This window comes from Elephantulus edwardii, unplaced genomic scaffold (assembly GCF_000299155.1).
Source record: "Elephantulus edwardii isolate Elephantulus edwardi_28Jun2011 unplaced genomic scaffold, EleEdw1.0 scaffold00239, whole genome shotgun sequence".
Taxonomy (NCBI): Eukaryota; Metazoa; Chordata; class Mammalia; order Macroscelidea; family Macroscelididae; genus Elephantulus; species Elephantulus edwardii.
This window is the reverse complement of record NW_006399989.1, coordinates 529185-545432: the sequence shown is the minus strand read 5'-3', so window position 1 is coordinate 545432 and position 16248 is coordinate 529185. Positions and strand designations below refer to the sequence as shown.

The following is a 16248-nucleotide window of genomic DNA, read 5'->3' as shown; positions in this document are numbered from 1 at the left end:
GTATTTTTGCTTCTCCTTACATATGGACTTCCATTTATCCTTTAGGTCTCAACTTAAATGTCCTCTTTTCCTTTCCTTTTTCTCCTATTCACCAACAATATGGTCCTGCAGCATCTGTTCTTGGAATGTATGTATGTCTTTCCTATGAGATGTGAGCTCCATATGTTAAAGAAATGCCCGCCTTCCTCCCCTCTTTCATGATCCTAATAAGAATATTCTCCTGCTCTACCAGTAGAGAAACTAGAGGAAGAGAAGTCTGGAAGCACAGTGGACCACCAGTGGTAAAGCCAAAAGGGCCAAGGCTAAACATCTGCCTAAAGTATTTAGCCAACTGAAACCCCCCTCCAAAAAAAGGAGCATGGTTTTCATCTGTCTGAAACACTGTTAGCTTCCACTTATTCTTAGACTGGGCAGCTGTGCCCCCTTTCAGGTAAACCAGCCCCTGAAGGGGCCCAAGGAGTAGAAGTGTCAAACTATCTGCAACTTGGAAATTTCAATTGTTTCAGTCCTGTCTGAAGTAGTCTTTTTCTATGCTACCTAAAGTCTTTATATTTTGGTGTTTGTTTGGAAGACTCCAAGTGACTATGAACCAAATCGGGCCTTTTCTTAAATACACCCCTGGAATAAATTTTACTGCTTTCTAAAAATCTCCAGAATGCCAGCTCTCCTTTTCTTCCTGACAGAATAGTGAAAGAGTTACATAAATTTACTGTACTAATAATGTTGGTTTGCCTTTTAGGAGTTCTTCCTTAAATCTTTGCAACAGCCAATTACCCTGAGTTTATGTACAATAGGTCTCAATTTTATGCAAATATGTTTTTAAAAAGACCACTTTCTTCCCCCAAAAGAATGAAGTTGGGCAGGAAATAAATGATCCACTGAGGGTAACTCTATTTTTAAGGATGAGACTGGCCACTGGAACCATCCACATCCTCATCATGAATGTGGTCCATGGTATGTACTGGTGGCAAGGACTCCTATATCTCTGGCCTAGACCTCTCTCCTGGTCTTTTGAACCATACATCTAAATGCCTACTAGCTGCCTCTATTTGAATGTCTCCCCAGGGTTCTCAAACTCAATATGCTTCAAATACCACTCACTATGTTACCCTCAAACTGGTTCCTTCTCCTGCTCCACCAGGTTGGTTCCACTAGCTGGTTTCAGGAAACAATCTAGAATCATCTTGTACTTGACTCTCTTCCTTTGCCTCTAATCCAAATCAATAACTACTAAATCCTGCCTTTGTTAGTACCTAAATAGATATCAGATCTTACCCTCTCCATCTGTCACTGCCCTGTCCCAAGATACCATCATCTCTTGTTGGGATGCAACAACCTGCTTATTCCTTAGCTTCCACTCTTGAATCTCTACCATGTATTCTCTGCATTCAGTCATGGCGATGTTTCAAACATCTGAGCACATCATTCTCCAGCTAAAAGAAGAAAAATCCTTCAGTGGTTTTCTTTTTGCCCTCAGGATAGTCTCATTGCTAAACTTATCTCTCCTCTCTTCCTTACATCGGCCCCAGTTCCCAGGATGCCCGATGTCTGAGTGCCTCTGCTCCCACCAAACACCCTACCTCTACTGCTTTCATTTGTTCTCTGGCTCTACAAACTTTGCTTGAGCCCATATTTTGGGTCAGGCCCTATGCAGTACTGTTGATGCTATAGTACCTTCTTCTTAGAGGGCTAAAGCAACTGCCTTCCAAATCTACCTGCCAAATATCTGCTATTTATGAGAGTTTGGAATTGAGAGTAGAATAAGACAACCAGTGTTTACATATATGTGATACAGGTATTGACTTAAGTTTTCTTACCTAGACCCAGTGCATTCCTTCAAGGTTGGAGGTGAATCACAGAGGCTCATAAAGGGCTCTGAAGTGAGACCCTCAGACAGGAAGGCCAACTTACTCTCCTGGCCCTACCAATGTAGTACTATGGCTAAATTGCTGTCTCTGTGAGCCTCCACTGCCCTAACTGGAAAATGGGCTTAACTAGTTGGTCCCATTTTGGCTGTGGCAGATTCACCTGGAGAGTAAAAAAGTAGATCTCCTGAGTTCTAACCCCAAGATTCTAGAGCTGTGAGGTAGTCTAGGAATCATGTTCCCCCCCTCCTTTTTTTAAGATTAACAAGGGATTCTCCAGTTTGAGAAACTCAGAATTAGAAGGTGTTTAGGGGTCTTTCCATCTCTAATTCTAACTCCTTATAGGATCCAAATTAGAAGGAATCAGCCACTCTTGCTGTCCTCTCAAGTGACACAGTTCTCCCAACCATCCACAAAAATTATCTAACATCAGGAACAATCTCTTTGACTGAAATAGGGTCAGGTCCCAAGTTCTACACCCTTTCTAGTGACTAACAGGGCATTCTAGTCTTCAATCCTGAGAAACAGGATATAGAGTCTCTATGTCAAATCTCTATAAGAAAACCTACAACTTGGAACTCCTCTCCAACTCTCTCAAACCTCTCTCTGGCATTTCACTGGGCTATAACAAAAATACAATGAGCCCTTATATTTATCAGTATGGAAAATAGGCATAAAAACAATAACTTCTCCCTCTCTACCCCTGCCACCCACCTCAATCAGGATTTAACTCTCTCACTTTCAATACCATGAAACTGGAGCCATCTCATATTTGACCCTCCAAAGGGTTTCTGAGGCTGTAAATCACCAATCTTCAGAGAATCTGATGGATTTGAACTTCCAGAGAGACACAGTCTTTATTTTAGCAGTGAAACTCCCTACAGACCAGAGCTCTCTTAGGAATCAACAGGGTAATTAAAAGAGAAAGCACATTAAGGCAATTTGAAAGCACACTGAAGCTCCTCATACAGATAAGATATAACTTTTAAAAGCCCCATCACCACCACCAAGATGGGCTGCTGGGCCCTAAGGATAATGATTCAATAAAGGCTTCAGCAATTTGAGGACTGCTGAAGCACAGAGGAAGCACACAGAAATTTTAATATGTGGAGTAAAATGTTTCAACTCTTTAGTTGAAGTTTAGGAATTTTCTCTCTTACACACATACACACACACACACCCCTCTGTAACCACTTCTTGGGCCAATTATAGGTGAGTCCTATGAAAAGAGAAACAATTTTTTTATATCTACTACTGGGGTGGCTAGGTACTGGGGGAGGTGAGCTTTTCAGGCCTATGCTGTTGAAAATCACATGGTTCAGTGACAGCCTGTCAGGGCCAGAGTAATTCTTCTGCCTCCTCCTCAGAAAGGAGTCTCTCTTCCTTCCCCTCTTCCTCTCTCCTTCCTCCTTCTCTTTCTTTCTAGTTTCTGGCTGCTAAGGTTTTAGACCATGATGCAGGCTTTGTAACCATTATCTTTCTTTCTACCTGAAAGAACTTCACATAGCATTCTCTAGATGAAGAAATTGAGGTTCAGAGAAGAGAGGTAATTTACTGAGGCCACAAGGTGAATCAGTGAGGAATAGATGAACGGTAGGATCGGTGGCTAGGTCCTTCCCTATTACCACTATTCTGTTATTACCCTGCATTTAAAAGGGAAAAGGAAAAAAAAGAAAGGCACTCATGATGCAGTGGCAGAGACAGGAACTACATTGGAGAAAAGGACCTTGGAAATTTTGTGCTGCCATTTTAGGATGTAGGAAGTGTTTTTATGATTTGTAATTTAGGTAGATTTGGTGGGAGTGCAAAGAAATATTGAAAATCACCAATATGTATTGATTGTTGCTGTGTATCGTCAGGTCAGAAACAACTCATAGATGAGCTTCTAGTGCATTTTCAGAGGCTGTAAATTTCTGCCACGGAGCAGCTGGTAGATTCAAACCATCTGCCTTTAGGTTAGCAGCTCAATACCTTACTAAGCCACCAGAGCTCCTTATGTATTGAATCGATTGATCAAAGACCAAGAGTCGAGATATTGCCCAGCTCACAGACTAAGAATATCTGGAGAGCAAGAATTTAGTTGCCCTTCTCTTAGAAAATAATTACTGAAAGTCTATTATATTCTACCTTGGCATCTGTTCAACAAGGATTTGTTTAGCAGTTAGTCACTGTATTAGTCACTGTGCTTATCACTATTGGGGTATGGCAATGAACAAAACAGATACAATGTCCTGTCCTCATGGAGTTCACATTCTAGTGGGAAAAAGACAGGCAATAAACAAGTAAACACATAGCTCACTTATTCACACTCTCATTGCTATCAAGTTGGAACCAACTCACTGCTGACCGCCCAGTGGGTTTTCTGAGGCTGTAAATTGCATGGGAGATGGTCCATCTTTCTCCCACACAACATCTGGTGGATTTGAATTACATGTTTTTGAATTGAAGTACAATTCATTACCACTCAGCCACCAAACTCCCCATAAACACAAGATAATTTCAGATTACACAAAGTGCAACAATGGAAACATGGTGCCATGGAAACTCATAAGTGGTCCTACTTACAGTGATTAGAGAAGGTCTCTTGGTGACACTTGAACTGAGACCTGAAAGATGAGGAGCAAGTTAGATGAAGAGCTGGGAGAAGAACTTTCAGGTAGAAAGAAAAATAAAGGCCCTGAGGTACAAGTACTTGTTGCATATGTTTTGGGATCTGAAAGAAGGTATAGCCAGCCTACTCTGCACAATCAGCATCTGTCAAGAGAAGTTTGGAAAGGCTGCAGGAGCAATATGCAAGATAGAGTGATAAAGGCCTATTGTTAGCTGTTTATCTCCTGTCCACACAGAAGAAGCTCCCTGAAAACTCCCAGAGGATCCATGACCAGCCTAAGGTCATAATAGCAGTAAGGGGCACATCTCCCTGTCATCCCTGCTACCTTATGCTGGGCCACAGTTTCGGAAACTCATGAAGCCTGGGATGTGAGCCTCCCAGGAGCTGAACAACTTCAGGATGTGTTCAGTGGAAGGCCTGAGTAATTTACTAAATGAGAATTATTTAGCCTTAGTTATTTACTGGTCTTCCTACACAGTTCCTGAGCCTATATTATGTTCCAGGGGAGCTCTTCTGGAGTCCTCACACTTTCAAACCTATACAACAAAAAACAAACCTATACAACAAAAAGGCCTTTTTGAAAGAGAAGAGTGTACTGCCGGGGCGGAGAGGGGAGTGGCGGCAGCGAGAAAAGTGCAACAATGAATGAATGGGAATCCAAAATCTCTGTAAATGTTCATTAAAATTAATAATAAAAAATAAAAAAAGGCCTTCTCCAGCAGAGATCTATGGCTCTACCATAATCTGGAAATAGTGTACCTCTGCAAATTCAAGTACCCTCATTTATGCTCAAGCAATTTTGTGGCCCACAGCTCTTCTACTCTGCTATATCTGGCCTCCATCCCCATGACCTAATATTTCCATTATCTTCCTACCCACCAGTCTCTGCAGCCTATCGCTCCAATCCTGACTCCTAAGACCCACCTATTCTACCTTTCTCTCTTTAGCACCTTCAATTCCCTCCTTTCCTTGTCCTCCCTCTACATTTGATAGGATGGCAAAGGAAATGCTTACAAAGTAAACAAATCAGAAACTGTTCTGGACAATGATGTGAAACAGTGGCAAAACAACACAAGGAAAACAGACTCATCTTAAAAAAGGATGTAGTGGAAGAGCCACCATAAATCCATCAGAAGCTGCTCACCACCATAAAGCTGTGTAAAACTCGACCTCCATTAGAAAAAATATATATATGAGAAAGATAGGGTCAGACTTTCCTGACCTGATCATAATCTGTCATGAAAGTCTAATAAACTTACATTTCTTTTGCTTGCTCTTCCAGTCTCAGCAGTGTTCTATCAAAATCTTATATCTGAGTGAGAATTTTCTAGTTCTTACTCCTAGAAGCCCCTGGACCTCTTTGGAAATCATCCCCTTGACACATACACTTGACAAAACTCCAGCGTTAGATCAATTCACTTTCTCCCTCCCTTCTCCCTCACCACTCATATTCCAGGACTGCTGAGAAAATCACATAAGCAGAAGGAATGACATTTACTTCCACACTCTTAAGTCTCAGTTTGAGAAAGCTGAAAGTCTACAGAAAATCTTGGCTCCATATTAGCTATGTGTCTGGACAAGTTACTTCTCTGAGCCTCAGTTTTCGTCTGCAAAATAAGGCTAGTTACTCTTCATTAGAGCTTGAAGATTAAATTAGAACATGTGATAAAGCACACAGCCCTGTGCTTGGCTAATGTAAGTGCTTGACAAATAGGAGACTCCTTTTCTCTCCTTCTCCTAATCAACCTCACTTCTGCCTAGCAATACTACCTCTTGTTCTTGGTGTGTTCCTTCTTTAGCCTCAAGAGACAGAAAAGAAGGGGGCTGAGAATCACAGGACTGAGAAAGGGATAAGGGTTGAAAGGATACAACTTAAAGGCGAGGGATGAGAATGGAGGTTGAAGAAACTCCAAGGGCGCCTGAGATAAAAAGCCCACTCCCAGTACTAGCCAGTGGCCCAGGCTCCCACACTCTATCCTCACTCACCAGATCGGGGCTGCAAACTCTCCAGGTGATACAAGCGCAGGGCCTGGTAGTGCTGCGGGCTGGGCCCACAGGGCAAGACCCGGGAACCTGGAGCAGCTCCAGAGCTGGCGTCAGAGGGCCCAGTAAACTGGAAATCCTGGTGTCTGCTGAGAGCCAAGGCTGAGCCTCTGGGTACTGGTACTCCAGATTCCAAGACTCCAAGGTCCAAGTCAGCATAGGCTGGTAAAACAGCGCCAGTGGAGTTGGCGGCCGAGGGTTCAGGCTCCGAAGGTTCAGCTCTGGCCGGGGCTCGGTGGCCTTGCATGGTTTGGGCCTCCCTTGGTTCCAGCTCCTGAGCTCCCGGGGCGGAGGCGGGGATGGAGAAGTCCTGTTACCCGCAGACCAGCGTCCTCAGGCTCGCAGGGGAGGAGGGGCGGGGCTGAGGGCTCAACCCCACTGCAGAGACTCAAGCCCCCGGCTCATGCCCAGGCCAGCAGTTACGGCAGTGACGGCAGTAACAGCAGCGGCCGCGGCCACTGCTGCTACCGTGCTAGTAGGCATCGCCAACCTGGGGTATGAGCTCGGTGGGGCTGAGAGCCCGAAGGAGAATGGAGTCTATGCTGCAGCAGCAGTCGCTAGGAGAAGGTTGAGGACGCTCTGCGTGGGTTCTCCCGTGGATAGTTAGCCACTTCTGTGGCCCGGAGACCAGTTGACCTTATCTTTCTTGCCAAATAGAATCGATCTTTGTTCTCCTGGCTGATTTAGAAGGTTTTTCGTACTTCACCGCCCCCCTAAAACCAAACTCCTTAGCGGAGGTTGGGATAGAGGGGAGGGGAGAGAAGAGGAAAGGGTTGTGGCCTGGAGCGCACTCTCTTGCTGCGGAGTCCTCCGTCAGTCAGTCCTCCCGGAAGATGCTTTAGCAGCGGAAGCAGTAGAAATGCCTGGGCCCAACTCCACTACCCTTCCAAGCCTCAGCCTAGGTTTCCTCAGTGCCTGGGAGGAACCAAGGGAAGGGAGCCGGGAAGCTGGAGTTGTTACTGAGGCAGCCTCAGGCACCAAGGCGCTGAGGCTGTTACCCGGCCCCACCTCTCCTCAGGGATTTGTGATAAATCACGCCCCCTCATGGAGAGGAGTATCACTTCTCTTTGTGACTCCACCTTCAAGGCCCTCTTCTTGTCACTTAAAAACTCACCCTTAGCTAGCCTTCCATTCCAGGCCTGGTACTCACAGACAACTCTGGGCCCCAGCTCCCCCACCTACTACCCCAAATCTGCTTTTCAGTTCTAATCTCAGATCTACTTTCTTCTGCTAATCCTTCAGTCTCTTTTCCAGAAGCCATTCCACATGCTCCAGAGTTTCTTAGGGCTCAACTCATTGAAGTTCTGTCTTTGATAACCCTTTACAGGCACTCCCTGTGGCCATTTATTTCACCAATTCCTTGCTGGCATCTTTAGTTCCATTTTGTCTCGTCTGCCTGGCAACATTTCAACCTTGGATCAGTCCAACTGTCTGCCTTTTCCAGGCCTACACTCAGGCAACTAAACACCCCTGGAGAAAATTGTTCCATCTCCAAACGACTACAACTATAGTCCGCAGACCCTCCATGCCAACTCATAATGTGTTGTTCCAAGTTATCTCCCTCCTTCATTCTTCACAGTGGCTGTTCTTTCCACTAAAATAAATAAATAAATAGAAAAGCACCGTCAAACTAAACTTTTTCATTTGCCTCCTAACCCTCAACCTAAGACCCTACCTCCTATTTCACAGAATAAACAGAAGCTACCAAAAAGGAAGCTCTTTTAACTTCTTGCCACAAAATCTGCAGAGCTTGTTCCTTCCTTCCTTCCACTCAGCATCTAAAGTGTACTGAGAACTTTCCTATCTAAAAACAAATGCACAATTACCAAAAATTTTTCTTCTCAGTCTTAAACGCTTAAGAGTAGTGGTCTAACCATGACAAGATAAAGGTAAATAATCCAATAGAAAAATGAGCACAGGATATGAACAGACACTTCACCAAAGAATACATTTAGATGGCTAACAAGCACATGAAGAAATGTTCAAAATCCCTAGCTCTTAGAGAGGTGCAAATCAAAACAACTATGAGATATCATCTCACCCCAGTCAGAATAGCAAAATTTAACAGAACAATAAGTAACAAATGCTGGCGAGGTTGTGGAGAAACTGGAACACTTATTCACTGTTGGTGGGAGTGTAAAATGGTGCAACCACTGTGGAAAATGGTGTGGCGCTTTCTCAAAAAGTTGCAAATAGAGATACCATTTGACACAGCAATTCCAATAGAGGGAATATACCTTAAAGAGACCATAACCGACCTCCAAGCAAATATATGCACACCCATGTTTATTGTGTTCACAATAGGAGAATGGATTTTATTCTACAAGCAATAAGGAAAGGTGTTTTAAAGGAAGCAGTGTTTTTAAAGATAGTTCAAACTAGAGAAAGTACTGAAATTAATTTATTGAGGGGAAAAAAGGAAGGGTAGGAGTGAAGTTAGAAGACCTTTTCTAAATTCACAAGTGGGGAGGACAATCAAAAACAACAGCCCAAAACTGATTCATATGATTTAAAAGTCTGATATGTCTCTTCTCACTGACCTTTTTTACCAATTGTGATGTCATTGTCCCTTTTACAGTAATTCTTTTTTGTTAGATTCAAGAATTCATTGCAATGGCCATACAGAACACAAAAAATACTCAAGATTATAATGTTTATTGAGGAAATATCAGGTTACAAGTGAGGATTAGAAATAACTCAGTATACAGTTTAATCATGACAACGTCTCCTCAGCCTTGCTAACAGACTGGCCTCTTTCTGGAGCTTGGTTATTCAGCCCCTCAGCCTGGCCTCTGCTCTGCTCCAACATGTATTACAAAGTTTTTTTTATCTCTGGCCATAAGTATCCAGATATACAGTTTTAATAATTTGTCCTGCTAAGTTTAATAGCAGAGTATTTATAAGAAGTTTCAGATCATTGTAGTCTCAAATGCTTAAACAACTTTATAAGTCCATAATTTCTAACATTAACAGCTCCTTCTGTGGCTCAGTTCCCCAATTCCTCTATGGTCCTTGCGTTCAGTGATTTGCTAGATAGTCTCCCAGAGACCCAGACCCATGAGAATGACTCATGTGACTATAAATATGTGGGCTGTTTTTGCAGAAACTGGTGAGAGGTGGGCAAGGATCTTTTAGTCTATCAGTTGTGGTACAACTTTGAGTAATGCAGGCTGGCTGCTGAGTCCCAAGCAAGTATTCCACAAGAGAAAGCACCTAACACCGAGATCTCAAAAGCTTAGATAAGACTCTAGTAGGGTGGGATCATATGACCTACTATGCTGGAGATGAAAAGGTAAGAATAAATGGGGTAACTTTTATAGTTTAAAAAAACCCTTTCTAGATCCATCTTGAAATACAGTGTTGTGAGTGACAGGATCATATCCATCCACATACAAGGAAGACCTGTTAATACCACTATCATTCAAATGTATGCACCAACAACCAGAGCCATAGAAGAGGAAATAGATTAAATAGATTATTTCTACCAGTTTTGGCAGTTATAAATTTATTAGACATGCAATCAAAATGCATTAATAGTAATAGGTGATGGGAATGCATAAGGTGGGAACCAGGAAGAAAGATCAGTAGTTGGAAAGTATGGACTTGGTGACAGAAATGAGACTGAAGACAGAATGATAGAATTCCGCACAATTAATTATTTAGTCAAAGCAAATACCTTTTATAAGAAACATAAACACAGGCTATATACATGGCTTTCACCTGATGGTATGCACAGGAAGCAGACTGATTACAGCTGTGGAAGGAGTTGTTGGAGAAGTTCAAGATCAGTAGTAAAAACTAGTCTAGGTGCTGACTGCAGAACAGACCATCAACTACTCATATGCAAGTTCAAATTAAAGCTAAAGAAGGTAAAATCAAATACACAGGAATCAAAATTTGACCTTGAGTCTGTCCCACCTGAATTTAAAAATCAACTCAGGAACATGTTTGAGGTCTTGAACAAAGACCAGATGAGCTGTGAGAGAATATCATCCACGAAGAATGTAAAAGGTCATTACAAAGACAGAAGAAGAAAAAGGAGGAGGAGGAGGTGGACAAAGAAGACCAAAAACAAGAAGGAGGAAGAGGAGGAGGAGGAGGAGAGCGAAGAGGAAGAGGAGGAGGAGACCAAAATGGATGCCAGAAGAGACTGTGAATATTGCACTAGAGCACCAAGAAGCCAAAGCAAAGGGAAGTAATCAAGAAGTTAAGGAGCTGAATAGATTTTAAAGGGCAGTGTGGGAAGACAAAGCAAAATGTTATAATGAAATGCACAAAGAGCTGGAGTATGAAAATAAAAAAGGTAATGCTTGCTCAGCATTTCTAAAGCTGAAGGAACTAAAGAACAAATTCAAGCCTTGAGTTGCAATACTTCATGATGTTATGGGTAGAATATTATCCAGAATGATCCAGGAAGTATCAAAATAAGATGGAATGAATATACAGAGTCACAGCACTAAAAAGAATTGGCTGACACAGAAGAATTTAAAAAAACAACATATGATCAAGAGGCAATGGTGATGAAGGAGGAATTTCAGGCTGCTCTGAAGGACTTGGCAAAAAATAAAACCCCAGGAATTGATGGTATACCACTTGACATATTTATATTATTTTGATTGATATTTTAGTGAAAATTTATAGAGAACTTGGATTTCCATTCATTCATTGTTGCACATTTTTCTCCCTGCACCCCCTACCCCCAGTTTGCTTTTCTCTTTGGAAAAAAATTCTTTCATTGATATTGGGTGCCACCCCCTAGTCCATTTTTACTATGCAACTCTTATCCTGGACTCTTGTCATGCCAATAATACATAATTATATATTCCTTTTATACAGTTCTCTCCCTTGTCAGTTTCAACGTTGTGTACATTATTTGACCCCTCTTTTCTTAGTTTCCCCCCAACTCCCATGTCAGTCCTGTTTTATAACAGTGGCATATGCTATATTTATCCTTTTGTGACTGAGATATTTCACTCATCATAATGTCCTCCAAGGTCACCCATTTTGTATAATATCTCATAAGTTCATTGATTTTCAGTGCTGCATAATATTCCATTGTGTGAATATATCACAGCTTCTCTAGCCATTCCTTTATTGATGGATATTTGGGTTGTTTCCAATTCTTTGCAATTGTGAACAAAGCATCAGTAAACATGGGTGTACATATATCTTCTTGGATGGCAGTTCTGGTTTCCTTAGGGTATGTTGCCAGTAGTGGAATTGCTGGGTCAAATGGTATTTCTATTTCCAACTTTTTGAGAAAGCGCCATACTGCCTTCCAGAGTGGTTGCACCATTTTACATTCCCACCAACAGTAAATAAGTGTTCCAGTTTCTCCACAACCTCGCCAGCATTTGTTGTTTGCTATTCTGTTGAATTTTGCTATTGTTACTGGGGTGAGATGATATCGCATAGTTGTTTTAATTTGCAATTCTCTTAGAGCTAAGGATTTTAAACATTTCTTCATGTGATTGTTAACCATCTGAATGTTTTCTTTGGTGAAATGTCTGTTCATATCCTGTGTTCATTTTGCAATAGGGTTGTTTATTTTTATCTTGTTATTTTATCTTATTCTACAAATTCTAAATATAAGTCCTTTATCAGACATGTCATTACCAAATATTTTTTTCCCAGTCTGTGGCTTCCCTTTTTATCCTGTTGGAGAAGTTTTTGGATGTACATAAGGCTTTGATTCTTAGACGGTCCTATTCATCTATTTTATCCTCTCCTGGTTGTAGGTTTTTCAGGATGCTTGGAAGAATATTAATTTTGTGGATTAGGGCTTCTAGAGTTCTTCCAAGCTTTTCTCTAATGAAGTTTATAATTCTTGGTTTCAGTCCTAAGTCCTTGATCCACTTTGACTTGGATTTTATGTATGGTGTGAGAATGTGGGTCTTTCTTGTGTTTTCTACAGATGGTTTTTCAATTTTGCCAGCACCATTTGCTTAAAAAGCTGTCATTTACCCATGTAACTGATTTCATCTCCCTGCCAAAAATCAGTTAACCATAGATAGATGGGCTGATTTCTGGGTTCTTAATTCCATTCCATTGATCTATGTGTCTGTCATGATATCTATGTGCTGTCTTGACCACCATGGCAGTGGAGTAAGATTTGAAATCAGGAGTGAGATGCCTCCAACCTTGTTTCTCTTTTTAAGGAGTGCTTTGCTTATTCGGGGTCTCATTCCATTACAAATAAAATTGGAAATTGTCTTTTCCATCTCATTTAAGAATGGAATTGATATTTGTATTGAGATTGCACTGAATGTGTAAATTACCTTTGATATGATTGTCATTTTCACTGTATTGAGTCTTCCTATCCATGTTGTTGTTTTTAAGTGCTGTCGAGTCACAGGTGACTCATAGTGACCCTATGAAGGAGAGTCCTCAGCACTTGGGTGTCTTTCATCCTCTCTCCAGGTTCATAGGGTTTCTGGAGGCAAGCTATTATGGAAGTGGATGCCACTCCTCCTTCCAAGCTTGTTTTAATCGGGGAGCTCCACCCCACTCTCTGTCCGCATTGGGCAACCAGCCATTAACACATTTGACATATCAGTGTCACAGTGTTCAGCCTCACAGCAACCACAAGTTACCGCTGTATGGCAACTTGTACACCAGGGCTATCTGACCTAAAGGAATGTCTAAACAAAAACAATGAAAGACAGGCCCTAGGGCCACAGGCCCGAGGGCCGTTAAGCGTCTTACCAACCAGACACGCCCAAATGCTGGCAAACTCTGGGTCCCCAGACCCCTAGTTCATCTGACAAGTCTGCTCTGCCAACCCCCAAGTGGGGCAATCCTATCCATGAGCATGGTATATTCTTTCATTTCTCCAGGTGTCTTTTTGTTTCTTGTAGTAATGTTTTGTAATTTTCTTTGAATAGAGCCTTTGTGTTCCTAACTAGATTTACTCCCAAGTATTTAATCTTGTGGTTAGCTATTTTCTTTATGTTTTTTCTGAGTTCTGTATTCTCTTTGTCACAGTAGAGAAATCAACGATAGCGGGACAGCGGGGACAGCGGGCGCCAGGTCTTCGCGTCCCAGTGCAGCGCCGCGCCGGCCCGGCTGCCCCCGGCTGCCGGGTCCGCGGGGTCCGCCGGGTCCTCTGGGTTCACAGGGCGCGGGCTGTGTCGGGGGTGCCCCGGGTGCCGGGCAGCGATGAGCATGGAAGACAAGTACCTGCCGGAGCTGATGGCGAAGAAGGACTCGTTGGAACCCTCGTTCACGCTCGCTCTGCGGCTGGTGAACCAAGAAATAGAGAAGTTTCAGAAAGAAGATAGCAAGGAAGAAGAAAAGTACATTGATGTGGTCATCAATAAGAACATGAAGCTGGGACAGAAAGTGTTAATTCCTGTGAAGCAGTTCCTTAAGTTCAGCTGTGTGGGGAAACTACTGGGGCCATGTGGCAACTCCCTGAAGTGTTTGCAGGAAGAAACATTGACAAAAATGTCCATTCTTGGAAAAGGCTCCATGCGGGACAAGACAAAGGAAGAAGAGCTGAGGAAAAGTGGAGAAGCCAAGTACTTCCATCTCAACGATGATCTCCACGTGCTCATTGAAGTATTCGCCCTGCCAGCGGAGGCCTATGCCCGCATGGGACACACTTTGGAAGAAATCAAGAAGTTCCTCATCCCCGACTACAATGATGAAATCAGGCAAGCCCAGCTCCAGGAGTTGACATACTTGAATGGAGGTTCATAAAACGCCGACGTCCCAGTGGTGGGAGGGAAGCTCCCCTTGCGGACACGAGGTGTACCTGAACCCACGGTCACCAGGGGAAGGGGAGCAATCACAGCCTGGCCAGTTGCAGTTGGTGTATCCCAAGGGACGCCGACCCCCAGAGGGGTCCTCTTCTCCTGAGGGCAAGTGAGCCGAGGAAGAGGGCTGCTCACCACCCCCCACTCCCCCCCCCCCCCCGACCGGATACCGGCCTCCACCACCACCCCCTGCACAGGAGACATACAGAGAATATGACTAGGATGATGGATATGGTACCGCTTACGATGACCAGAGCTATGATTCCTATGAGAACAGCTACAGCACCCCAGCCCAGAGTGGAACTGATTATTATGATTATGGACATGGACTCAGTGAGGGAACATATGATTCCTATGGACAGGAAGAGTGGACTAACTCGAGACACAAGGCCCCTTCCTCGAGGACGGCGAAGGGGATCTATAGAGACCCACAGCAGATACTGATGTGAAATAGCCAATCTCCACTAGTCCTGTATACTGTTCAAAGTAATTTTTTTCTATGAACAATATCTTTTTAATAAATCAGAATGCTTAAAATGATTGAATGGATGGAATTTAAACTACTTTGTTGAAACATCAACTGGGCAGAAAAAAAAGACATGTAAAATTTTGTTATTTCTAGTCTGTATATGAAAAATAGGTCATCAAAAGAAAAACATAACTTTGATTAACTAGTGTTAAACAAAAAAACTAGGGTTACTAAATATGTTAATCCATCCTTCTAACATAAGCCTTACCGTTCATTTTAAAGATTTCCATAGAGCTTAGTTATTTTATCTTTCAGCCATATGCTAGTTTATTTTCTTTTTTCTCTCTTGCCAACATGCTTAAAAAGGGAAACCAATTTCAAGTGCAAATAATGTGGTCTTCTTTTATAACTCAAGTCTTGAAATGTTCTGTAGTGTTAAGCAAAGTCTCTTCTTGCTTGATACTAAATAAACTTTTGAAAGAAAAAAAAAAAAAGAAACAAAAAGAGACCTGGAGAGTGGAAGAATATCCCTTGCTCATGGATAGGAAGACTCAATATTCTGAAAATGGCAATATTACCAAAGGCAATTTATACATTTAATGCAATCCCAATACAAATACCAATCCCTTTCTTCAACGAGATGGAAAAGGTAATCTCCAGTTTCATTTGGAATGGAAAGAAGCCCCGAATAAGCAAAGCATGCCTTAAAAATAGGAACAAGGTAGGAGGTATCTCACTCCCTAATTTCACATCCTACTACACTACCGTGGTGGTTAAGACAGCATAGTACTGGTACAATGAGAACCTGGAAATCAGCCCATCTGCCTATGGTCAACTGATTTTTTACAAGGAGATGAAATCAATTAAGTGGGGAAACGACAGCCTTTTTAACAAATGGTGTTGGCAAAATTGGAAAACTATCTGCAGAAGACTCAAGCAAGATCCACACCTCACTCCATATACAAAAACCAACTCGAGGTGGATCATGCATGGATCTAGGACTAAAACCAAGGACTATAAACTTCATTAAAGAAAACCTTGGAAGAACTCTAGTAGTTTTAATCCACAACATCAACAGTCTTGCCCTCATCCCGAAAAATCTACAACCAGGAGAGGATAAAATAAATGAATGGGACCTTCTAAGAATCAAATCCTTATGCACATCCAAAAACTTCTCCAACAGGGTAAAAAGGGAAGCCACTGACTGGGAAAAAAGTATTTGGTAATGACATGCCAGACAGGGGACTTATATCTAGAATTTATAAACAACTTGAGCACCACAAGATAAAGGTAAATAATGCAATAGAAAAATGGGCACATGATATGAGCGCACTTCACCAAAGACTACCGTCAGATCACCAACAAGCACATGAAGAAATGTTCAAAATCCCTAGCTCCAAGAGAGATGCAAATCAAAACAACTATGAGATATCATCTCACCCCAGTAAGACTAGTGAAATTTAACAGAACAGCAAGCAACAAATGCTGGCGAGGTTGTGGAGA

The 16248-nt window shown here is 42.3% G+C and overlaps 1 protein-coding gene and 1 pseudogene across 1 annotated transcript in view; one reads left to right on the top strand and one right to left on the bottom strand.

Moving 5' to 3' along the window:
- The window catches only part of FGD1 (FYVE, RhoGEF and PH domain containing 1), a 93032-nt gene extending 86266 nt beyond the window's left edge, over nucleotides 1-6766 (bottom strand). The window contains 1 exon segment of the mRNA XM_006898882.1: nucleotides 6463-6766. Coding sequence (XP_006898944.1) covers nucleotides 6463-6766 — 304 coding nt within the window.
- Nucleotides 6767-13677: 6911 nt separating this feature from the next.
- On the top strand, nucleotides 13678-14725 carry LOC102874795 (annotated as a pseudogene).
- Nucleotides 14726-16248: the final 1523 nt, after the last annotated feature.